This window comes from Terrapene carolina, unplaced genomic scaffold, assembly GCF_002925995.2.
Source record: "Terrapene carolina triunguis isolate 2854851 unplaced genomic scaffold, T_m_triunguis-2.0 Scaffold58, whole genome shotgun sequence".
Lineage (NCBI taxonomy): Eukaryota > Metazoa > Chordata > Testudines > Emydidae > Terrapene > Terrapene triunguis.
In genome coordinates this window covers 48,642,549-48,668,942 of record NW_020664409.1, presented here as the reverse complement: position 1 = coordinate 48,668,942, position 26,394 = coordinate 48,642,549, and the positions used below count along the sequence as shown (strand labels likewise).

The 26,394-nt window shown below is 41.6% G+C and overlaps 1 protein-coding gene across 2 annotated transcripts in view; it reads left to right on the top strand.

Moving 5' to 3' along the window:
* Positions 1-26,394, top strand: part of LOC112108160 (transmembrane protein 68-like) — a 112,195-nt gene that overhangs the window by 79,599 nt on the left and 6,202 nt on the right. The window contains exons 2-5 of one of the 2 annotated variants that reach the window (XM_024202189.2): positions 6,294-6,458; positions 17,923-18,116; positions 21,735-21,795; positions 22,234-22,373. The exons of the other annotated variant lie outside the window; for it this stretch is intronic. Coding sequence (XP_024057957.2) covers positions 6,294-6,458; positions 17,923-18,116; positions 21,735-21,795; positions 22,234-22,373 — 560 coding nt within the window. The remainder of the gene's footprint in view (positions 1-6,293; positions 6,459-17,922; positions 18,117-21,734; positions 21,796-22,233; positions 22,374-26,394) is intronic. 2 annotated transcript variants of the gene reach the window in all.

Here is a 26,394-nt window from a genome sequence, read left to right as displayed (position 1 = left end):
TCCATTCCAGAGGACATGCTTCCATGCTGATAACGGGTTCTGCTCAATAACGATCCAAAGCAGTGCGGACTGACGCACATTCATTTTCATTATCTGAGTCAGATACCAGCAACAGTAGGTTGATTTTCTTTTTTGGTGATTCAGGTTCTGTAGTTTCCGAATTGGAGTGTTGCTCTTTTAAGACTTCTGACAGCATGTTCCACAAGTAGGACTTGTAGCCTCTAAAGTTTTACACTATTTTATTTTTGAGTGCAGTTATGTTAGGTTGCCTTTTCACGATAAAGAGATTGCATTACAGAACTTGTGTTAGGTGAATTGAAAAAATACTATTTCTTTTGTTTTTTACAGTGCAAATATTTGTCATAAAAATAAATAGAAAGTGAGCACTGTACACTTTGTATTCTGTGTTATAATTGAAATCAATATATTTGAAATGTAGAAAACATTCACAAATATTTAACTAAATGGTATTCTGTTATTATTTAATAGTGTGATTAAAACTGATTCATCGTGATTTTTTTAAATCTTGCGATTAATCACGATTGATTTTTTAACTGTTTGACAGCACTACTATATTTTAAAAATATAATTTTTGTAAATTTAGAGTGGTATGTCTATTCTGTTAGTAATTAAAGTCCTTAAATATTATTTTGTATTCATAAAATCATAGAATCATAGAAGATTAGGACTGGAAGAGACCTCACAAGGTCATCTAGTCCAACCCCCTGCTCAAAGCAGGACCAACACCAACTAAATCATCCCAGTCAGGGCTTTCTCAAGCCGGGCCTTAAAAACCTCTAAGTGCTTCACCACCCTTCTAGTGAAATAGTGTTTCCTAATATCCAACCTAGACCTCCCCCACTGCAATTTGAGACCATTGTTCCTTGTTCTGCCATCTGCCACCACTGAGAACAGCCGAGCTCCATCCTCTTTGGAACCCCCGTTCAGGTAGTTGAAGGCTGCTATCAAATTCCCCCTCACTCTTCTCTTCTGCAGACTAAATAAAGCTAGTTCCCTTAGCCTCTTCTCGTAAGTCATGTGCCCCAGCCCCCCGATAATTTTCATTGCCCTCCGCTGGACTCTCTCCAATTTGTCCACATCCTTTCTGTAGTGGGGGGCCCAAAACTGGATGCAATACCCCAGATGTGGCCTCACCAGTGCCGAATAGAGGGGAATAATCACTTCCGTCGATCTGCTGGCAATACTCCTACTAATTCAGCCCAATATGCCGTTAGCCTTCTTGGCAACAAGGCCACACTGCTGAATCATATCCAGCTTCTCGTCTACTGTAATCCCCAGGCCTTTTTTTGCAGAACTGCTGCTTAGCCAGTTGGTCCCCAGCCTGTAGCAGTGCATGGGATTCTTCCGTCCTAAGTGCAGGACTCTGCACTTTTCCTTATTGAACCTCATCAGATTTCTTTTGGCCCAATCCTCCAATTTGTCTAGGTCACTCTGGACCCTATCCCTACCCTCCAGCGTATATACCTCTCCCCCTAGCTTAGTGTCATCTGCAAACTTGCTGAGGGTGCAATCCATCCCATCATCCAGATCATTAATAAAGATGTTGAACAAAACTGGCCCCAGGACCAACCCCTGGGGTACTCTGCTTGATACCGGTTGCCAACTAGACATTGAGCCGTTGATCACTACCCATTGAGCATAACAATCTAGCCAGCTTTCTATCCACCTTATAGTCCATTCATCCAATCCATACTTTTTTAACTTGCTGGCAAGAATACTGTGGGAGATGAATCAAAAGCTTTGCTAAAGTCAAGATATATCACGTCCGCTGCTTTCCCCATATCCACAGAGCCAGTTATCTCATCATAGAAGGCAATCAGGTTGGTCAGGCATGACTTGCCCTTGGTGAATCCATGTTGTCCTGATCACCTTCCTCTCCTCCAAGGGCTTCAAAATGGTTTCCTTGAGGACCTGTTCCATGATTTTTCCAGGGACTGAGGTGAGGCTGATCGGTCTGTAGTTCCCCGGGTTCTCCTTCTTCCCTTTTTTAAAGATGGGCACCATATTTGCCTTTTTCCAATCGTCTTGGACCTCCCCTGATCGCCACGAGTTTTCAAAGATAATGGCTAATGGCTCTGCAATGACATCAGCCAATTCCCTCAGCACCCTCAGATGCATTAGATCTGGACCCATGGACTTGTGCATGTCCAGCTTTTCTAAATAGTCCTTAACCTGTTCTTTCACCACTGAGGGCTGTTCACCTCCTCCACATACTGTGTTGCCCAGGACAGCAATGTGGGAGCTGACCTTGTCTGTGAAGACCGAGGCAAAAAAAGCATTGAGCATTCAATATTTTTTTTTTAAAAACCTTGGTTAATCTTTTTTTAAAGTAAAAATCACTAATGAAAGCAGGTATCCCTGGTGTCTTTGTTTGGAATAAAATAGAAAGAGATGCTCCTTGAAAAACAGCATTTCTCATACAGAAAGATCTACTACTCTGGCCATTATAGTTGGGTTATCCTGCCTGCTCCCCACTGTTGGGAGGCTGCTACCAAATGTTCCTCTCGCATATGTATTTTTGTGAATTGGCTACACCCTCTGCTGGCACTTGGAGTGAATTGCCTACATGATGTGGTTTTGGAACTGTCTTTCCAAACAGAGTCTGGGTAGGACATTGTGAAACTCATGTGCAGCCAGTTGGAATAGGACACAGACCAGACCAGATCTCTTATAAGCTACTGTGTAAAGGATTCAAGACAGGGGAAGTCAAAACAAATTAATAAAACACATATGTCTTCTTCAAGAAGATCAGGGAAGTAATAGTCTTTTTAACAAAGTTCATAAGGGGGACCTCAGGGCCCTAGCTCAGAGCTCCACAAATTAGAGTCAGCAAACAAAGTCCCTGGGCCCAGTCAGGCTAGTCCCTTGGAGTCTGAGGGAGACCACAAGCTTTCTTGTCCTGTTTAAATAACCCAGAAGACTTGGGTTAACTAAATCAAAGTTCCATCAACTGAACTTTACTAAAGTGATACCAAATGCAATAGGACTTGATGCTTACACATTTTCTGCAGTTTCAAAGACCAACTTTTCTTCCTACAGCTCAGCTGATGCAGCAGGAAGTCTATTGTAGTTCATGTGTCAATGTCTGAAAATTTGAAAGTGTGTTCTCAGATGACATTTTTGGATCCTCCTTTCTTGTTCTGAGAACTGCCCTTGTATGTGTAGCCATAGTCTGCACTGCCCTCTATCTCATTCCTCATCCAACCCCTGAAGAAGTAATCAGCTAGGAACCCCCACCCCAGAAAAATGACAGAAGCCAATCAAAGACAACCCCCAGCATTGTTATACATCTTAGCCCGTGCTGTTCCCAGATTCTTGGCTGATTGTCTCCTATGTAAAATTCTGGAATCTTAAAGCACATGGTGGGCTGTACCAGATAAAGATCCTACAATGAGGAGCATCCTCATCCAAGCACGCTTTGATGATACCTTATTGTTTGGAGCATCTCTAGACAGAGCTTTAAATGACTTCTTGGATCTCAGCAAAATATTCTCTCCACATCCGTGACCCAGAAAGTCAAGAAGGAAGTACAGACTCTTACCAAAACAAAGAAAATTAGTGTGCATAACTAAAGGTTTTTTCTTTGCAGATTTTTTAATTTTGAGATACGAGGGCTTTTAGTTAGGATTGTTTTTATGTGCAGACTCTTTTTTCCTCCTTTCTCTGAATTGACAGTTGATTTATTATTTGATGTCTTCCTTCCGTGCAATACTGATCCCTGCATATGCTAAACAAACAATTTAGTTTGCATATATTTGTATTATTTAATATAATATATATGTGATCCAACCCTTCCTGCTGCTCCTTTATGCCAATTCTATGGGGTGTTGAGTCCACCAACACCATTTCTTGGCGCCCTACCTGAGCCATTACCACCGTTACTTAAGCACTAGCCCATGTAAGACCAGAATGAAGAGTTCTGCATAGACAAATGCAGAAGTTGAATTACATTGCTCATGAACATAAAATATTTCTAAATAAATTGTAACCAGTTAAGAAAAAGGTGTCACAGTGGACATCTGGACAGAAATAGATGTGCAATGTACACAAACTGGATGGCATACTCTCATTTTGAATATGAAGTTCAATTCCATTCACTGCTTCTTCTCAAAAATAATAAAGCAGAAATAGAATAGGTCCAAAGAAGGACACTGCAGATGACTAAAGCCATGGAAAAGCTTCCATATGATGAAAGATTAAAATTATTAAGACTCCTCTACATTGAGGGAGATTTCATGAGCTTATGCTGTACAGTTCCCTGTGCAGCACAAGATGGTATAATTTTGAGTTTACCCTCCAAAGGGGGGTGGCTGCCTTAGGAACTGGGATGTGGACTAACTGTTTAGCCTTTCTGTGCAGGGGCTGGTCAGAGAGCCTTTTTACATGTTACTACAGCTGGGTGTGTCCCTACCTGTGTATGCTGATTGAAAGTGCAGGCTTGGAAAGCTTAGCAACTTGTCACAGCAGCACAGTGTGAGAGGGAGCCCAGGCTGGTGGGTCAGGAGGGCTCAGTGGTACCCCAGTTCCAGATGGCTCCCCAACGGAGGGGGAACCCATCACAGAAAACAACACTGTAGATTCTTTCTGATGGGGTAGATTTGATAAGCAGTTTTCACATCAGCTCACTTTTATTGTGCTGATCAGGTTAAGCATCTGAGCTATCGACTGTGTCTCACTCAATCACTGAAATTTATCATTTTAAAGTCTGATTTACCAACAGTATTCTTCCCTATATCCTCGCTGTCTCTGAGTGAACAAGGGCAGTCTCTAACTTGATGGGTTTTGTGTTTAGGTCATACTTGACGTGACCAATGAGATTACTGAATTTTTGAAAGCCAGTTGAGTCTAGATGATCTCAAGCCTCTTCTTAGCTCTGCATTCTCACCCTGCCTTCCAGTGAGTAGACTAACAAATACTGAGCTCCTCCACGCTGTACCAGACCTTCTTTAGTGTAGCTCCTTACACTAGGCCTGTCTGGATTCACATATCTCTGATTGTCACACTGACCTCTGAGTTATCAGACTGAGGCAGGAGGAAATAACCCAGCATCTCCAAAGCCAATATTTAAGATAGTGCATTGTTAAGTCAAGTTAAACTGTTAAAGTTAGTTCACAAAAAAAAATATTTTTCAATTAACTAGGCCTTTCTTTGCATTTCTGACCCTATAGATCATTCTAATTATTTGGTGATTTTTCTATTGTTTTATTACTGTTTCAGTCTTTAACATACACTTCAGTGAGCAGTGGCTTCATGGTTTTATACTGGGTTTTGAGGTTCCTTTCACTCACGGATTTCACCTCCAAATTCTAGATAATTTCCCCCCTCCCCACTTCAGATTTTTTTTAATCCCATCTATGGGCTTGTCTACATTACGCAGCTTTTAGAGACAAGGCTATGTTGACACAGCCTTGTCGCTAAAAGTCAGTGTGTGTGAACGCTTTTTTGCGGTATTTTGTTGGCACTTTTGCCGACAAAATACTTCCAGCCCCGCAAGCGGCATAAGCTTTGTCGGCAGGAGAGCATTCCTGCCGACAAAGTCACGTTCACACTGCCGCTTGTGTTGGCAAAACTTTTGTCTTTCGCGGGGGAGCTTTTTTAAGTACCCGTGAAAGACAAATTTTTTGGTGACAACTGTGCAGTGTAGACATACCCTATATATTTGTCTCTCCCTTACTATTCCCTAGTTTGAAAGTATTTTTAGTTTTTGGACTTTTAACATATAAAAGCCTGGAAAACTAACAGAAGGCTGATTCCGCTGACCTGGTGCTCAAACGTCTGTAGATTGATTGGTTGTTAACTACCCAAGTGTGACTAACAAAAAACCCATCGAATTAGAGACTGCCCTGGATCATTAGATAAATAGCATTTACAGGCAAGGATAGCCTCCCCCCTTTCCCCTCCAATTCCTGACTTCTTTTAAATCATGGCCACAATTACAAAAATAATAAATAATAACACTGACTCAAAACTGCACCAGTACTTTAGGCTCTGTGAGCTGACATATGATGCAGTGATGCCAGAGATCCAAAAAAATGGCTGCCATTTTCTCACTGCATTTTTAACTGTGAAGTGAAATGTTTGACTGTCAGAGCCAAGAGTTAATTGTTATGCTAATCACTTCTTGACTAACATTGGATGTCCTAAAGTTGACTCCTAGAACATCTTCCCCATATATAGTACGGAGTTTCCTGTAGTGAGTAGCTTTATGTTAAATCACAGCATGATTTATAAAAAGCTAATATTGAAACTATTGTACTTTGTATTCTTGACAGGTTATGAAGTTCATGGTATAGAAAAAATACCAGAAGGACCGGGGCTTATTGTTTATTACCATGGAGCCACTTCTGTAGACTACCACTTCTTTGTCTGTAATCTCTATATACAGACGGGCAGAGTCTCCTATTCAGTAGTTGACCGTGCCTTGCGTATGATACCAGGTAAAGTACTTCTATTGTAAATGAGAGAGTTAGAAATATCTTAAATTCAGAGACACAAGTCTATCCCACAATACTAGACATAAGTACCTTATTACAAATATTAAGACTCAAACAAAATGCTTTCCAAGTATGCACCACAGAAAATAGTATAATTTCAAGCATTTGAGAAACTCTAAGGCCTTCTGAAGTTCATTATAGCTAAAAGTTCTTTGAGCTCCTGGCCATGTGGATCCCACATATGGTGCATTTGCGACCTCTGCACAGGAGTTTGGAAAGCTTTTCTCTAGCAATGTCCAGCAAAGGGTTGCAGAGGCACCCTGTATGCTCTTATGTTCCCCCTCGCTAAAACAGAGGGTGGGGCAACCCCAACTGCCAGCCACTTCTTTCTGACTGCCCTGACAGAGAGACGGAACTAAAGTATAAACCAATCTAACAAACTTTTTTTTTCAGCATGGTAACCTACTGTATTGTTGTTAAATAGAAATCCTATGAAGCATCCCAACTTCTCATTAAGATGAGCATTAGGAACTAATAATTGATTGCACTGTCCCATGCATATTCAAAACTTGGATTTGGAATGCAAAATTAATCTTTGATGTAATTTCATTGAAGTTAATGGAGTTGTACCAAGGATGGATTTTGCCTGTACAGTAGAATCTCAGTTACGAACACCTTGAAAATGGAAGTTGTTCATAACTCTGAAATGTTCATAACTCTGAACAAAATGTTATGGTTATTCTTTCAAAAGTTTACAACTGAACATTGTCTTAATACAGCTTTGAAACTTTACCATGAAGCAGAAAAATGTTGCTTTCCCTTTATTTTTTTTAGTAGTTTACATTTAACACAATACTGTATTTGCTTTTTTGTTGTTGTCTCTACTACTGCCTGATTGTGTACTTCCGGTTCCAAATGAGGTGTGTGGTTGACTGGTGAATTTGTAACTCTGGTGTTCATAACTCTGAGGTTCTACTGTAGTCTTTGTATGTAGTCTTCCAGCTAGTTTTCTTTAACCGTTATTTTGTCTCCCTGACTTCTTCCAACTGATGTTCTGAAAATGAAGGTTAATTACTTGTAATCAATTTTTTCCCTCACATTCATGGGATGTGATGGCCTAGAAGCTCTGAAGAGGGATCCTAATAGGCAGTGCCCATTGGAGCACTCAGGTGCTCTTACTTTCCCCTTCCTTCACTGTTCCTGAACATTTTAGGGGTGAGGCTATAAAAGGCGGCCTGGGGATCCATCACTTCAGGTCTTTCCACTGCTTGCTCAACACCATGTATGGATTATGACTCCAAGCAAGAGGGGAAGGCAGATGGGGAATATGAGTATGCTGAGTTCATTTTCAAGAATCTCAGTTACAATTAAGTAACCTTCATTTCTCCTTTGAGTGGCTTCTGCAAATTCCCACTAATGGGATAAACTGATTAGCAGTACCCATTCTAGGAAGGTGGGCAAGGAACACTTAATTAAAAAGAGATTGAAGGATCTAGAAGCCAAGTCGAGAGCATAATGGGTATGGAAGGATAGAACTCCATGTGACCACCATACAGATTTTTGCAATTGGAACATTGAAGCAAGGTAATAATGTAGCCTTCTTGATTCTAGTGGAATTGGCTATAATCCTTTGAAGGAATGGAACCAAAGGTAAAGAATGTGTTTCCTGAATATAGAGTTTATTCCATCTAGATAATGTCTGTGAAGATGTAGACTGACCCTTTTTGTCATCAGCATATAATAGAAATAGACTCGGAGAATGTCTGATGCTTCTTGTCCATCTGTACAGAATGCCAATGCTCTTTTAACTTCATGTGTATGAAGTCTTGCCTTAGCCCTATGGGGGTGAACTTTGGGGCAGGGAGCATGGCAAATTTATTGATTGATTGATGTAGAAATCTGTAACAACTTTGGGTAAAAAACAGGAGTGAAGACTAGCACTACCTTGTCTTTTGGAAAATTGTATATGGCAGATCTACCATAAGAGCTTGTAATTCATTAACTCTTCTCGCTGAAGTAATTGCTACTAGAAATGTTGTAAGTGAAAGGAGAAATAAAGAACATTTCCCCCACTGGCTCAAAAGGTTGTTGCATTAATTGCATAAGTACCCAGTTATAGGAGGGTACATATTATTTAGACCCTTCATAAATTTGTTAAATAAGTCATCTATAAGCACCAAACTATTAGAGTGGAAGGTAGCTATGGCAGATAAATGCACTCTAACTGAGGACAATGATAATCCTGACATTTTACGATAAAGTAAATACTCCAGAATACTATGTATGAGGCTAAGGAAGAGCGAACACCCCTTTTAGCCACCTATAAAGAAAACCTTTTTCAATTTAACAGTATTAGAAGTCTGCCTGGGCCTAATTTTAAAGCCAAACCCAGACCTGAATCTGACCCCGGCACAGCCAACCTGAACGCAACCTGAAAGCATCAACTTGTTTTCAGACCTAACCTGCACCCGATACTCATCCCCGAACCTGTGTTAGTGCCACTGCCTCATCCTTGGGTCTCAGTCTCGTGGTGCTCCCTGCACCCCGTGCCCGTGATCAGTCTCCAGCCTCCTCCTGCTTTTGGGGTTGGGGCAGCAGAGGCGGCATGCCTCACTCCTACTGGCCACTGCAGCCTCACTGTGCTGTGTGTGCTGCGATTTGTCGGCATACTCACTCCACCTCACACTGAGCACAGCGGGGTGGTGGCGGCTGGCAGGAGTGGAGCATGCAGCCACCACTGTGCTGATATCACAGGCAGGCAGAGATGATAAGAGCTTACCTGACCTGAGTCCTAGAGGACTGGATTGTTTTCTGATTTGACCTAAACTCAACCCCTGTAGTTGGGTCCTGTTGGGTTGCAAGCCTATAGACAGCATTTACTAGTTGACTTCTTTTCTAGAGTTTGTTAAAACAGGGTGCACATTCGGCAAGAGAGACAATTCCAAGTCACTTAAAAATCTATCGTCCATGCTGTTAGATGAACGAAGCTTGGGTCTGTGTGGTAAATCCAACCATTCTGCTGGGTGAACGACTCTAGAGAGACAGGAAGGGTCTTGAAATTCCCTGCTGGGAAGCGGAGCATAATTGGGAACCACTGTTGCTGGAGCCATACCAGCGTGACCAGAATAATCCTTGCCTTGTTCTGCTTTATCTAGATACCATTTTCTCTACAAGTGGAAAAGAAGGAAATTTTTACAGTAGCCCTTGAGTCCACAGTATCAAGAATACATCTGAAATTAAGAAACAATCCTTTCCTGCTCTTAACCATTACCTTTGGCATTTTGTGTTTTTCCTGGTGGCAAATAAATATATGTGCAGGTGACCCCGTTGAAGAAAAATATCTCACGCTACTGACATTTTGGGGACCATTCATGTGAGTCTATATTAATCCTGCTTCGATGATCCACTAAGAGATTGTCCTTTTCTGCTAATTGCAATTGGGGTTATGTTGTGTGCTATACACCATTCCTGTAATATAGTTGCTTCCTTGCACAGCTGGTAAGAATGAGCTCCTCCCTGTTTGTTTATAAAATAATCTGCTCTGGTATTACCTAATACTGTTTGAACCACCTTGTGCTGTAACTGCTTGAGAAAATCTTTTCAGGCCCATTGAATTGCCCTGAGCTCTAGAAGATTTATATGAAATCTTGTCTTTTTCTGTGACCAGAGACCTTATGCTGTGAGTGTAAGAGAGTGAGCTCCCTATCCAGTATTGCATGTGTCTGCTGCGAACACCACTGGTGGAACTGGATCTCTGAATGATACTCCCATCAGAATATTCTGTGGCTGAGTCCAGAAGAGTAAATCTGACAGAACCTTCAACAGATTTTGATACATGGCGTGTTTTCCCTGTTTGTAGTTGGTTGACAACAGGGCTGGAGGAGGGTTCTCATTTTTAGACAGGTGTGCAGTTACATAGGCCATAGACACTAGGAGACTCATCAACCTGAGGTAGAATAAATTTTTTTAATGAGACTGATGACTTTTTAGTCTCTGTGGTCTTCTTGATATTCAGAAACCTATCCCACGGAAGCATAGCTTGTCCCAGACTGGAGTCCAATAGAGCTCCTATGAAGGATATGGTGTTGGTGGGTTCCAAATGGGCCTTTTGATTTATGAGGAATCCCAAACTCCCGAAAAGAGTACATGTGTAGATAACAGCTTCACAAAGAAGATCTTGCAACTGTGCCTTAGTAACGAATAGTCTAAATATGGATACACACGTATCCCTTTCTTTCTCAAGAGAGCTGCCACCAGTGATAAGTACTTTGTGAAAACTTTGGGAGTGGTAGCTAGGGGTCAAAATGAAGGACCATTTACTGATAATAGTCACTTCTTATTACAAAGGTTTTTTGAGAAAGTATCTATGTGGAAGTAAGCATCTTTTAGATCAAGAACTACAAACCAATCAATCAACTAAATGGAAGGTAGAATGGAGGCCAAGGTTAACATGTGAAACCAGAACTTCCTGATGAAGGTATTTAGAATCCTGATATAGGACATAAACCACCATTTTTCTTGACAGTCACGAAATATTGTGAGTAAAAACCCTTCTTCCTGAAGATCTTTGGGACTTCGTCTACTGCTCTCATCTCTGAGAGTTTGAACTTCTGATCTTAGAAGACTTGCATGGGAGGGGTCCCTGACTAGGCATGAGTGGGGGAAAGTAGAGTCTCAAACTATATGGCATACCTGCTATGAAACATTTCCAATATCCACGTGTCCATAGTTATCAAATCCCAATGGCAGGAAAAACTGCACAGCTGGTTTTCAAACAATTGATTTCACTTTTGTTGAGCTGTCAGACTGCAGCTGCATAGCAAATTGTCAAATTTTACATTTAGAACCTAGTCATGAAAAGAAGGTGGTTTCCCTCTTGATTTAGGCTTAAAATTTCCTCTACAATGTTGAGACAAATGTTGGAATGGGTATTGAGGATAATATTGTCTCCTCTGTGAAGAGTGTGACAAAAAAGAAGAAAAGGGATACTGCTGTCTTTGATATCTGAAAAACGACATTCCAGTTCTCTTCCTCTGCTGTTGCTGGTAAAATCCCAGAGACCTTGCAGTATATCTTGTCTCCTTCATTCTTTCTAATACCTCATCAGGCTTAATAGTAAAAAAGACCTCAACCCTCAAAGGGGATATCTTCGACCCTTTCTTTAGTCTCTGGTTGGAGACAAGAAGATTTCAACTAAGCAAAGCATCTTAAGAAAATTACAGATGAAACTGCTGTTGTTGGAAAATCTGAAAATTCATAGCATGCCCTCAAAACGTATTTATCAATCTGTTGGCCATGTGAAGCAATAACATTTGCTAACTTTCTCTCATCTTCTGATAAAAATTTGATGATCAACTCTAATTTTTCCCATGAATGATATTGTTAGCTTCAATGACTGATAAATTGAGGCCCAAAGTAGATGACCAAAATAGTTTTCTGGCTAATATGTCAATGTTCTTATCCTCTTTATCAGAAGGAGTAGAATGAGTGGTGTTGCAATTCCTCTCGAGACCTTAACCTCTCAGTTCCCAGAAACTCAGCTCCATTCTCGACTCGTCACTCAGGTTTTTACTGTATGCCAATAAAGAACTACAATGAGTAGATCAGTTTCAAGCTTAGAGGTGGGGTACAGGGTATATCACTGTCATCACAACCACAAATCCCCAAAGAACACAGTCATTGATTACTTTATATACAATTTTAACTATCCACTGACACATATCTTCCATTTTATATCATATCATGTGCTCTGTGATTGATTTATTAATTTATAGGAACCAATGTCCATACAGATCATGAGCTGTCCATGTGCCACACATCTGTCATCCATTACACATCATTTACTTCCCTACTATTCCCTTATCTACTAGTTGCATATTTACAAGGCTACTGTGACTATTGCTGTGAATTCATGTCTTGTTAATTGTTTCATTTCCTTGTTTGGAATAGGCCGACACATGGTGCCTCGTCTTGTTCTTTGGATGGCTGCTCCGACCAGTAGGGAATTAGGGATAGGATGGGTGTGAAAGTAGAGAAACCTTCCCAAGGAAGAGGATACAGTTTGCCTATGTTTTTAGATATTGGCTGAACTGATGTTGGGTTGGACCAAATAAGTTTAGCAGGTTGTGGTAAACCAACCAACAAAGGTAGAGGAACTCTGGAGGACAAGTGGGAACCAAGAATATAGAAGGAGAAGTTTCCACAATCAAAGTGTGGAACTTTAAAAGTCAGGCTTGTAACTTTAAAATAGCCACCATCCTTTCAATCAATTCTTGGAAAGCTACTGCTTCCACAGATGGAGAATAAGCAGTAGTTTTGTAAGTCCTTTACTTGGTCTCATGTGTTCTCAGTAACATGCATAATACAGATCCAGCCAATAAAGCCAACGTGACCAAGGCCATTCTGGCCAGGATTCAGTCATCAGATCCGATTCATACCCTTGACCATAATGTTGAAAGGATCTTGAGTCCCAATATCTCTTGTTATGATCAGGCGGATGAGAAGGAGCCAATGGTAGCGGCTGATCTGAACTGGATATTACTCAGATAATGGTTCCGATCTTGGATCTGATAGTGAGAGCAGAGGTGACAGCAGAGGATCTGCTAGAACTGATCATAAAGATAATATATGTGGAGATCCCAAAGGGAAGTGGAACTGGAGGTGAAATCACCATTCCTTTCTTCTCTTATTCTCTGGAGGTAAGGAAAGGCTTGCTGAAGAAGAGCTCCTCTTATTTGTTCTTGATCTTTTTTATGCATCTGAGACTGCTAAGGACTCAAGAGGGCTGGATCTGAGCCATTTCTGTGAGAGAATGAATAGGAGGATTGGAACCAGAATGTTGCACAAGAGTAGTTCTCACTGGCTATGGTTGCACTCCGTAAGCCGCAGGCTTAAGAGAAGCTTACCAAGTACTTGAAACTGGCAAATTACCATGGTTACACACTGATTCCAAAGACTTCGATGCCTGTATCTTAGCTGTGCTCACAGAATTTTTATGTGCCATAATCTTATTCGGATTCATAGACTCTGGATCTGATGAATTTTCCATTCTTGGAATAGTTCTGCTAACAGAGGTGGTTTCCATAGGTAGATTTCTCTCATCTTGTCTCAGATCTGCAGACCTGGAGATCTTCTTAGCCTCATTCTTCCCTTTCTCTGAAGGTGGCACAGCTGATGCTGCTGGAGTTGAAGATGCCCTCGGAATGGACAGAGGTCATTATGTTTCTCTTTATCTTTCTGATCTGAAGGACCTAGATCTAAGGATGGTCTGGGCTTATCCCCTGGATCTGATGTCTTGTCAGATCCCAACTGAGCTGACAATGCCTCCTGAAGGAGTACGAACAATCTATTCTGTCTCTCCTTCTTAGTTCTCGGAGTAAACGTGATGCAGATTGAGCACCTTGATGGAGAATGTCTCTCTCTGAAGTAACCAAGGCATCAGGAATGTGCATCTGAGGCCAGAAACATCTTCGGGTAGCCTAGAGACATAATGTTTGAATCCAGGGTTCTTCTTCAGCTCCACCATTTGAATTTTTCCATTAAAATTTATATTGTAGAACTAAACTACCGTACCTATGTACAGGGCCGGCTCCAGGCACCAGGCACCCAAGCTGGTGCGTGGGGCGGCACCTGGAGGGGGGCGGAGGCGCGGCGCTCCAGCCGCCGGGGAGAGCGGGGCCACAGCAGGGCTTGCCGCCCTCCCCCCCCGGCGCCCTCCCCCCGGCGCTCTGGCCGCCCTCCCCCCGGCCGCCGGGGGGAGAGCGGCGCGCCCCCCCGGGGGCCCCGCCCCCCCCCCTGGGGCCCCGGCGGCCCCCCCCCGCGGGGGGGGGGCAGTCGGAGGCTTTTTCGCCTAGGGCGGCGAGCCGGCCCTGCCTATGTAAACTAGAAACTAACTACAATCCTTAATTCTAATTTCAGAACTACTAGAGGGTTTTTAAAGCATCAGAGCAAAGGTCCAGAAAGGTTCAGAGTCCATCACTGCAGGCCGCAGGAAGGAATTGAGGTGGCTATGGATCGCCATGCCCCTTTGTATAGCCTGGCCCCTAGAATTTTCAGGAACACTGAAGCGGGGTCTGAGCACTGCTAGTTAGGTTCCATTGTCAGAGTGGCTTGGCTCATGCATTTCATGAGTGGGAATATGCAGAGGCCACTGGGAAGAGAACTATTCTTTCTTTCAGAGATTGGTTTCTTACTACACTGTATTTCTTTGGTGTATAAGGAATTATTTTATATAGTATATTTCTTTATTATTGTAAATTTATGGGTGAATGACCATACCTTTTAAAGTTTAAAGCTTCAAAAAATTTTCTGGTAATTTCCCACCATGATTAGGCTATCATTATTCCACTGGTAGCTGGAGGTTTGTTAATGCAATTCAAATTTACCTAGGAGCTAGTGGTTTGTTTGTCTCTATGCTATTCTCCTTAGAAGCTGTTTCAAAGAATAATCCCCACTTCCCATACTGCTCAGCATAGTGTGGATGATTCAGTTTTTGTATTCATTTAAAGTTACACATCTTTGTAAGAAGTTCTTTAAACCAACTGAAAATAGTTTGAGGAACTCAACTTTAGTAATCTTTATTTCATTTGTAACCCAAAATCTCAGAGCTACATTTGTGAACTCAGAAAGAAAAAAGGTAACAAAATTTCCCGATATACATCTGTAGTGTCAAAAATTCTTACTACTCTTAACATAATTGTGTTATTGGAGCAATTTGGAAAAACAGAAAACATTTGTAATTTTGGTATTGGTCTCTTTGTATTCTGATATACCATGTTTCCCTGTGTTGTGACTCTTTGCCCCTTGTCCTCAGACTACAAGAAGTTATAGTTTATAACCCACTCAAAAGTTTTTAGTTTTTCAATAGGGTAATGGTAAAGTTAGGCTTATTTTTGGGTGTTGTGTATATATTCTGGGGAAGCAGCTGCGACTCTTTTTTAACTCATTCAAATTAAGTGAGGGTGTTACCCAGGATTCTCGCAACCCAAAGCTCAGAGTAACTGTTCTCTTTGTGAGACGGTGTCAGGAACAAATCAGTGGGTGACACAGCGCATCCATCTGATTAAAGATTGGCACAAACCCAAAGTGCTTTCATCCCAAATTACTATTTTATTAGAACTCAAGCACAAAGCTATGCAAAATGTTAAAGCGCCCCCAAATAATAGTTACCCATGGTCTGAAGGGGTCTCGAGTGGTCAAATGACAAGGTTCAAGTGGCCAGTTGAGTGCCTGTCGCTTTGGATTCCAAGAGATGTCCAGAAGGACAAATCCAAATTCCTCAGACCTATCTACCCCTTTTAGGTTAGTAACTACTACAATTATATCAACAACATGTCAATCAAAGAAAAAACATTAAGCAAGCACGTTTTAAGCTGTTAGTCCTGCAGCTGTCTTTCCACACAACAACAGTCCAAAGATATAGCTAGACTTCCTGTTTTTTTAAAAGATGTAATTTCAGCACTTTCAAAAAAAGCTTTAATAGGAAGGCAAGCAGGGTCATGCCCAACTCTCGTGGTCACTCAGCCCCCACCCTCCGGCTCGTTTAGTTATGCTAAGGCTGCTACAAAGGCCTACTGGCTAGTTTTAGCTATTTTTAGCAATGAGCACATTAATTGATATTCCAGTTACTGGCAATGGCCTAAAAACATTAGGCATTCTGCTGGTTGTCAAAATGTCCCCTAACAAAGGGAACACACAAGAAAGGGCTGTTTAGTTTCAAACTGTAAATTTATAAAACAATTCTGATTTCTAAGTGAGCCTCAGGCAAAGTCTCAGAAGTTTTTAATGTAAAAGTGAGAAAAACTTTGGACCAAAATCTGCAGCCACTAAAGTCAGAATTTGGCTTTAAATTTGTATCCATCAACAGATGCAGTAGTAGTAACGGAAAAATACAAAGACCATTCAGCACAGTCATGTCACCCTGCAGTAACTTCCTTGGTTTTATTCTATCTACTTTGTCTGTTCTTTGTCTCGATAACTCCATTTATTCTGGGGCTGCTGAAGCAGGGTGAGCTTGAGCCTGAGATGGTTTTGGGGGAAAAACAGAAAAGGAAAAAAAAAACCAAGAGGGAAAGAGCAGGTTGCAGCTTCCTTCTTGGAGTGCTGCTGCAAGCAGGCTAAACAGACAGTGGTGGACACGGCTGGTGGAGTCTGGAGGGAGGTTGGCCAGCATCGGAAGAGAGGCAAGTAGTGAGTGAGGCAGCAATCAGCACAGGAAAGAAGGATTGCAGTATGTGGAGAGCCAGTGAATAGGGACCCCGGTGGCCCAGGTGTGTCTTTGAAGGGGTGCCAGAAACAGAGCTGAAATGGAATAAGGCCAGTTCAGGAGGGAGAGGAAAGACAGAGAAACTAGGAAAGTAGGGATAACCACAAAAGGAACAGTACCTAGGAAAAGGAAAGACAGAGGTATAAGGGGAAAAGAGAAAATGTTAAAAGAGGAACAGTATAGTTAAACAAGAGGAAAAATAGCTAGAGTCTCTAAGTAATCTAAGAAATTATTAGAAAAACATTGTTAGAAAACTCTGAGAAAAGTAAAGCAAGAATGAACTGTAAAGGAAATAAGCTCTAATAAAAGAAACTGTAATTAAAGAGAAACAGACTTAAAAAAATATGGAGGAAGTGAGCTGTAGTAAAAGTAAGAAAGTAGTAAGGACTGTAAAACAAAACATCCAGACAGAATCTTAAGATATATAAAGTGACGTGACAGGAATAGAGAAATTGCCAGAGAGGAAAGGGACTGTAAGCCAGAACGTAACAGAGGGATAATCAATCTTCTTCAGTCAAGAAGCCAACACATCACATCAAGGAACACATGCCTTTATTTAAGCTGGAACTCAAAACAGTAAACAAAGATTGCACAAGAGGATTGCTCAGGATATAACTAAATATCCTAAGAATTCTTCCTCCATACTCTGGGCTTCCAGAGGCTGAAAACTGAGAAACTGGAAAGTGAACTTTAACAGTGGGGTTTATGTTCCAGTGCATTGTATTTTATAATTCAAAATTCTGCTATTTCATAAACGTAAATTATTACCTATACATTTAATTATGTTCAAATAAGATAATAGTAGTTAATATACAGGTAGATAACAGTAATAGTTTATGGTGTAAGCCCAAGAAGTTCCTGCTAAAACAACTAACTCTGATTTACTGGTGATTATTTCCCACTTAATTGATTTCTTCTTTATCTCAGCTGATTGAGATAAAACATAATTTGGCCGCTAAATTGCCTCTGCTTCTCTCTATTGCTCTGATTCAGTGCACTGAATGATCCACTCCATTGAGCTCATTATACTGATTATGACATCCAGTTTTATCAGATATGTAATATGTAGCCACAGTTAAAAAATGCTGAAGACGTGTATGTTTGTGTGTGTGTGAGAGAGAGAGAGTGTGTGTGTTTGGTTGGGTTTAATTTTCAATATGTGAATTATGTACTATAATGATCTGTACTGGTTGTTTATTGCAGGCCTACAACTGTATCTTAAACTGCTTACTGCAGTGTATGAGGGGAGAGAACAATGTGTTGAAATTCTGAAGAAAGGCAACTTATTGGGTGTTGCACCGGGTGGAGCTCGAGAATCATTCTTTAGTGATGAAAACTACGGTGTCTTGTGGGGTAATCGTAAAGGTTTTGCTCAAGTGGCCATAGATGCAAAAGTGGTGAGTCGTCTCCTGCGTGTGTGATGTAAATGTGTAATCCATTGATTGTTGTGTGTTATATGGCCCTCTCTGTGCCTGAGTCATAAAGGATGCAAGTCTCTCATAGCCTCCAGCTACAGAGCCTGGTCTGACACTTTCTCAGGATGCTTAGGACTATGTTACCTCCTTGTCTCCAGCTAGAGGAAGAATTGCTTGTGCTTAACTGGATTTCAGATCTCTTACACCACCAGTTTGTTAGTCACCCAAACACTCTCCTCAGGGCAATGGGAGCCCTCACTATGGTTTGCAGGCTAACAGTAGGTGCATCCCAGTTCCCGAGCTCTTTTGAAGCATTCCCCTGTGATATCCAGCCCCTGTCACTAGCTAATGACAGTAATACCTGGTTTGCTATCATCAAGAGTACAGTGTACATGCCAACTTGTTTGAGTCAAGTGAGGATCGGCTCCTATATAACATCACAGCACTGAGATATATTTATAGTGAAAACAATCATAAGTTTATTATCCAAGATTTCAGAGAGAGTAAGGATAATGATGGAAACAGGTTACATATAAAACTAAATCCCTATATGCTTTCTAGAGACTAAACTTAACTTTAACAGGCTAACCATCTGTCTAAAAGCAGTCAATTCTCACCTAAATGTCCTTTACGGTGCTCCCAACCAGGGCAGGTTGGGATCTCATTTTCATGAATGTAATCATACTGCCCAATTATATCCTCAGATGCAGGAAAAAGAGGTGTTCTTTTGCCTTCTCCTTATATCCCTCCAAATCCATTGTTTGTCCCCAGAGTCTGGATGATCTCTCTTTTTCTCCAAGGTTTATTCCCTGGTGTGCTGACGTCATGTTAACTTCACATCCTTATGTTGACTTGGTATACAAACAGGGATTCCATTGTGTTGTTTCTAAGGATGTCAATTAATTGCAGTATACTGACGTGATAAACTAAAAAAAAATTAATCACGATTAAAAAAATTTATCTTGATTAATCACAGTTTTAATCATACTGTTAAACAATAGAATACCAACTGACATTTATTAAATATTTTTGGATGTTTTTCTACATTTTCAAATATATTGATTTCAATTACAACACAGACTACAAAGTTTACAGTGCTCACTTTATATTATTATTTATTACAAATATTTGAATTGTAAAAAAGAAAAATAAATAATATTTTTCAATTCACCTCATACAAATACCATAGTGCAATCTCTCTATTGTGAAAGTGCAATTTACAAATGTAGATTTTTTTTTTTGGTTACATAACTGCACTCAAAAACAAAACAATGTAAACTTCAGAGGCTACAAGTCCACTCAGTCCTACTTCTTGTTTAGCCAATTGCTAAGAGAAACAAGTTTGTTTACATTTACAGGAGATAATGCTGCCCGCTTCTTATTTACAATGTCACCTGAAAGTGAGAACAGGCATTTGCATGGCACTTTTGTAGCCGGCGTTGCACGGTATTTACATGCCAGATATGCTAAACATTCATATGCCCTTTCATACTTTGGCCACCATTCCAGAGGACATGCTTCCGGGCTGATGATGCTCGTTAAAAAAAAATGCGTTAATTAAATTCGTGATTGAACTCCTTGGGGGAGAATTGAATGTTTCCTGCTTTGTGTTTTACCCACATTCTGCCATATATTTCATGTTATAGTAGTCTCGGATGATGACTCAGCACATGTTGTTACTTTTAAGCACACTTTCACTGCAGATTTGACAAGCCAAAAAGAATGTACCAATGTGAGATTTCTAGAGATAGCTACTGCACTCAACCCAAGGTTTAAGAATCTGAAGTGCCTGCCAAACTCTGAGAGGGACAAGGTGTGGAGCATGTTGTCAGAAGTCTTAAAAGAGCAACACTTTGATGCGGAAACTACAGAACCTGAGCCACCAAAAAAGAAAATCAACCTTCTGCTGGTAGCATCTGACTCAGATGATGAAAATGAATGCACGTCAGTCTGCACTGCTTTGAATTGTTATTGAGCAGAACCCATCATCAGCATGGACGCATGTCCTCTGGACTGGTGGTTGAAGCATGAAGGGACATATGATTCTTTAGTGCAGGGGTGGCCAAACTGTGGCTGGCGAGCCACATGTGGCTCTTTTACCATTAAAATGCGGCTTGCAAGCCCTCCATGCGGCCCCCCACTCCACCTACCAGACTGGGAGGGGGAAGCTCAGGACCTCTGCCTTGCAGTGGGGTGGTGGGGTAAACGCTTCTGTCCAGCAGGGAAGGGGGTCTAGGGGCTTCAGCCCTGCGGGGTGCACCATCTCCCAGCAGGTGTGCCCTGGCTCTCAAACTCCTGAAGATTGTCGTATGCAGCTCGGAGGACCAGTAAATTTGGCCACCCCTGCTTTAGCGCATCTGGCACGTAAATATCTCGCGACGCCAGCTACAAGAGTGCCATGTGAATGCCTGTTCTCACTTTCAGGTGACATTGTAAACAAGAAGCTGGCAGCATTATCTCCTGCAAAAGTAAACAAACTAGTTTGTCTGAGTGATTGGCTGAACAAGAAGTAGGACTGAGTGGACTTGTAGGCGCTAAAGTTTCACATTGTTTTATTTTTAAGTGCAGTTTTTTTGTATATAATTCTACATTTGTAAGTTCAACTTTCATAATAAAGAGATTGCACTACAGTACTTGTATTAGGTGAATTGAAAAATACTATTTCTTTTGTTTTTTACAGTGCAAATATTTATAATAAAAAATAAAGTGAGCACCGTACACTTTGTATTCTGTGTTGTAATTGAAATCAATATATTTGAAAATATAGAAAACATCCAAAAATATTTAAATAAATGGTATTCTATTGTTTAACAGTGCTATTAATCGTGTGATTAATCACGATTAATTTTTTCAATCGTGCGATTAATCACAATTAATTATTTAATCGCTTGACAGCCCTAATCAGAACCCTTTTAAACAAAAACCTACATTAAAACATTTAGTCTATTGTAATCCCACAACAATGTGAAGCTTTAGCAGAAGATATATTTGGTCATCTTTTCTTCTTGCCCCCTCCCCTAATATTTGCAAGAGTTTCATAATACAAATGAGACTCTTAAATTGCATAGTCTGTGTATGTTTTCTATGGGACTTGTGCTGCATTTTTAGTATCTGCTTGCAAGATTTTGTTACCAAAATAATATCTCTATCTGGATGGTTTTTTGTCTAACTCACTAGTATTCTGACTTCTTAGGCACTGAAAAAAAAAAATTGCTGAACAGGACTCCTGAAACTGATAATTCTGATATCTGTGAAATTATTTTTTCTTCTTCTAAGTATTATTCTGTCAGTGTTGTTTTGGTGTTCATCGTGATGATAATGAATACATGTGATTTAGGTTCTAAGAACCCTCAGAAAATGGAGTCTCACCTGGTACATAACTAGCTGTAGTTTTAACTGGCAAACATGTGACTCCTTTTGAGTTTCTAGTCATGATAAATTAACAGTTTCATTTTGATTTAATGGGATGGTAAAGTTGACTATAACCACGTGATAGAGATGCAAAATGACTCTATTCAAAGCTGATGCAAGATTTAAAAGAAAAAAAATGAGGCTGAACTATTGTCCATAGTCTTACCACTTCTTTTCCTTATTTCTTAGCCCATCATCCCTTTGTTTACTCAGAATATTCGGGAAAGCTGTAGATCACTTGGAACAACATGTAAGATTTACTTCATACGTATCTTTTCAAATTCATAGAGTTTTATTTATATTTTCAAAATCAACGGTTTCTGGGAAATACTCGTCTTGCGAATTTCTTTCTAATCTTTTGTTCTCTTCTAACTCTGGTAACTGTTTCTTGTGATGTAAACTCTTCTGGGTTATCTAATCTTTATATGTATTTATTGGACTAGGTATTAATTGTCTTTTACATGGTGACTCATCTTAAACTGGTACTTGGTATGCATGAGGTAATGGAAGAGTAGATTATTATTTTCAAGATTATGTGCCCTGAATATTGTTTGACCTTCATGTTGCCTTTAACCAAATCACTTAAGATTTGTTAGTTACAATCCAGGCACCATTTTGATTCAGGGACTCTACCAGCTTCTAAGTTTATCTACTATCTCTCAAAATGTATTTTTTTTTTAATTCACAGGGTTTATTAGGTGGTTGAATGGACGTTTTCAATTGCCAGTCGTTCCTGCATATGGAGGGTTCCCAGTCAAACTTCGCACATATATTGGAGATCCCATTCCCTATGATCCAAATATAACAGTTACGGAACTAGTTGAAAAGGTAAGTTGGCTCTTCTCTTTGAAACTTCAGGGAACCTACAGTCTTAGTTTAAATGATGTTAGTTAGGTGTGAAATATTTAACATCAAATTCTGTGTCTACTGGTTTCTTATGAAGTAAAACTTTCTTACAGTACATTGGTCATCTTAAATAGTGTATTGTTATTCAATAACATATCTCTGGCTGAAATATCATTTTCTCCAGTCCAGACAACACTATCTTACACTGTTAGATTCCTCCACAGATTTGTGCATTGTTCTGTCTCATCACTATCCTCCCTGGCCCTCTCCCTCAATACTTTATACCAGAGGTTTCTGGACTGTGTTCTGTGGATCACTTGCTGTTAGTCTGTGAAGAGCTGGCTGATCACAAGGTCCTGGCTGTGGACCTTGTTTCCAGATGGTAAACTGTCTCAAAAGGAGCTAAAATACATTACATTATTTAAATTGAAGTAAATAAATAACTTTTACAAATGTGCATGAAAGGCTCTAGTGCCCTAATGTTGCCGGCACAGAGTGCCCGAGGACAGCAACAGCGGGGTCCGTTGCCCGGTGTGCGTCACGCCAATAAACACACCAGGGTGGAGAAGCAATCAAAGTTTATTTGAGATCTCAAAGTGGTGCAAGGAGACAAGCACATCTCAAATCAAGCACACCAACATAAGCAGCCTTTATCTTTTATACATTTTGCAGCTAACCCTTTCCCTTCTTCCCCCGCCCTTTCTCACCCCCCCCCTCCATTCCCACCTCTCCCCCTTTCTCCCTCTGGCTACATTACACCACCTTGGCTGTGCAGCTTGTTCTCACTGTTTCTTTCTGCAAGTAATCTTGTCCTTTAGCTAGAAGCATGTAGGTTTCCCTTATCACTACTGCTTCCCAGCTGCTGGTCTGTGAGGTTAGTAAAGTTTAACATGTAGGGGCTTTGATTCACTTTGGCCTAAAACGGGGGGGCTTCATCGACTCTCGGGTCTTCTAACCCCCCAAGTTACCTAGTGGCCTAGAGCGGGGGGGCTTCATCGACTCTCGGGTCTTCCAACCCCCCGAGTTACCTAGGGTGATGCCTAGTGACACCAACACTAACACATAATTAATATGACAACAAACCCCCAGCAGCATTAAAACAATCATTCAGAGAGGAAATCTGCCTTCCACCAACCCACAAAAGAGCTTTCCACACATTCATAGTTCTAGACAGTATACTTAGAATTATAGAATATTAGGGTTAGAAGAGACCTCAGGAGGTCATCTAGTCCAATCCCCTGCTCAAAGCAGGACCAACACCAATTAAATCATTCCAGCCAAGGCTTTGTCAAGCCGGGCCATAAAAACCTCTAAGGATGGAGATTCCGCCACCTCCCTAGGTAACCCATTCCAGTGCTTCACCACCCTCCTAGCCAGCCCTCTCCAAAAACCCCATCTAACAGATATCTGGCAGTGTGCCTAGAAAGTCACCAAATCTGTGCTATTTTTGACTGATGGAGAGCAAGTTCTGGAGTCTTAGAGCCATCACAGAGAGCATCCTGCTATCCACAACTCTCTGTCTTATAGTGAAGGGGATTCAGCTTAAGTGCCTCTGGTGACCACTGCTGTGGCACTATGGCTGGGGGAGAGAGGTAATCCCTCAGGTCAGGGCTGGCCTTACCATGAGACGAACTGAGGTGGTCACCTCAGGTGCCAGACTGGGGGGCGGGGGGCGCCACTAGGACCCAGAGTGTAGAAAATTGTGTCTATTGCTGGTGCATATGTATTCTCTCTGCTCTAGATGCACAGAGATGGTGGAGTGCTGTGCTGGAGGAAGTAGGGCACAAGAGACATAACAGGCAGGCAGGAGAAAAGGTGAGAGTGAATAACAGAAAACAGCAGGAGCTGCAGGGAGAGAGAGGAGGAGGAGCCTCTTATGTACCTCTCTAGCAGCCCCAGGAGCGTGGACTGATTAACACCAGCTTCTCAGGGAGCTTCCTGTTTCCTGCTGCTTCCCTGAACCCACTTGAGGAGAACAGGCAGTCAACTGAAGTAGTAGGAGCCAGTTAGGCCCTTAAGACACTGATATCTTCCCTCACTCAGGCCCTGCTACCAGCCTGCTTATTTGTCCCCTTCAACTGAGTGTTGAGCACCACTATAGCTAGCACAGAACAGCAGTCATGAGTGAAAGAAGAAAACGCCCCGCTGGGGCAGCATTCAGAAAAAGAAAGAAAGCAAAGGAAGCTTTTCTATCTAAGCAGGATAGATACATAGACACAAATGTTCACAGTGAGCCTTCTGGCCCCAGTGAGGATGTGAGTAGTAGTCTGAGGGACTTCCTTGTACTGCATGGGCCACAGCAAGTGAAAAACTTCATATTCCCCAAAGACAATGAAAATAGAAGTTTCCATCCAACACATTACTGCCGTGAAATCCCCAATGGTGACAAAGTGGAGAGGCCATGGCTTATGTTCTCAACAACCCAGAATGCTGGATACTGTTTTTGTTGCAAACTCTTTCAGTCTAATGTTCCAGACACATTGGGTTCTACAGGAACAAAGGTCGGAAAATCTGGCTAGAAATCTGGCATGCCATGAGAAGGCAGCAAATCACCAGAGAGCATTCCATAGGTGGAAAGAGCTTGAGATGAGACTAAGGTTAAAGGCCACCATAGATGATCAGCATCAAGAGAAGATTGCATCAGAGTCTCTTTACTGGCAAAATGTTCTGAAAAGGCTCATTGCCATTGTGAGAATGCTTGCTACCCAAAACCTAGCACTGCGTGGCACTTCAGATCATCTGTATGTGCCAAACAATGGAAACTTCCTTAAAATTGTGGAGCTGATGGCTGAGTTTGATGCTGTACTCCAGGATCATCTAAGAAGAGTCACCACCCAAGAAATGTACACACACCACTACCTTGGAAAAACAATTCATACAGAGATCATACAGTTACTGGCAACAAAAGTCAAACAGAAGATTGTGGCAGATCTGAAGTCAGAAAGATGTTACTTTGTTATTCTGGACTGCACATCTGACATCAGCCATATGGAACAAATGACTTTAATGGTGCATTTTATAACAACAACAGAACCTAGTGATAATGTCCCTGCAATGGTGACTGTCAGAGAGCATTTAGAATTTATTGACATTGATAATACTACAGGAGCTGGTATGACAAATGTGCTTCTTAAAAAGCTGGAAGATACGGGAATTGTGATAGCTGACATGAGAGGTCAGGGCTACGATAATGGTGCAAACATGAGAGGAAAGAACAGAGGAGTGCAGACACAGATCCGAGAGTTAAACCCTCGAGCTTTTTTTGTCCCATTCAGTTCTCATTCATTGACCTTGGTGGTCAGTGATGCAGCATCAGCTTCTAGTGAGGCTGCTGAATTTTTTAATGTAATTCAAAGCATCTATGTATTTTTCTCTGCATCAACTCATCGATGGCAAATTTTGAAGCAACATCTGGAAACATCCTCTCCAACACTGAAACCACTGAGTGCCACACGATGGGAAAGCCTATCAAACACCAAATTGGGAAGATACTTGCCATTATGGAGGATAATGCTATGACCAGGGCCGGCTCTAGGCACCAGCAAAGCAAGCAGGTGCTTGCGGCGGCAAATTTGCAGGGGCGCAAGAATCCAGCATGAGAGCTGAGAACCAACAGGGAGCCCTGGGAGCTGTAGTTCCTTGGTTAGCTCCCTGCCTATAGAGCCAGCCCTGGAGCAGGGAAAGAACTACATTTCCCAGCATTTCCTCGGCCACAATTAACAGGAAAGGGAGGGGGAAGGAGTGTAGAACTGAAACCTCATGCTACAGCTTGCTGTAAATGGTAGGAACAGAGCCAGCTCTAGGTTTTTTGCCGCCCCCCACCTCAGCCCTGAGCTCCCCCCGCACCCCTGTGTTGCCCCAGCCCTGGACTCTCCCCCGCCCACACCCCTTGCTGCCCCAGCTCTGGCCCCCACCTGCACCTCCCTGCTGCCCCAGCCCTGGGTTCTCCCCCCACCCGCATCTCCTGCCACCCCAGCCCTGGTCCCCACCCGCACCCCCTGCC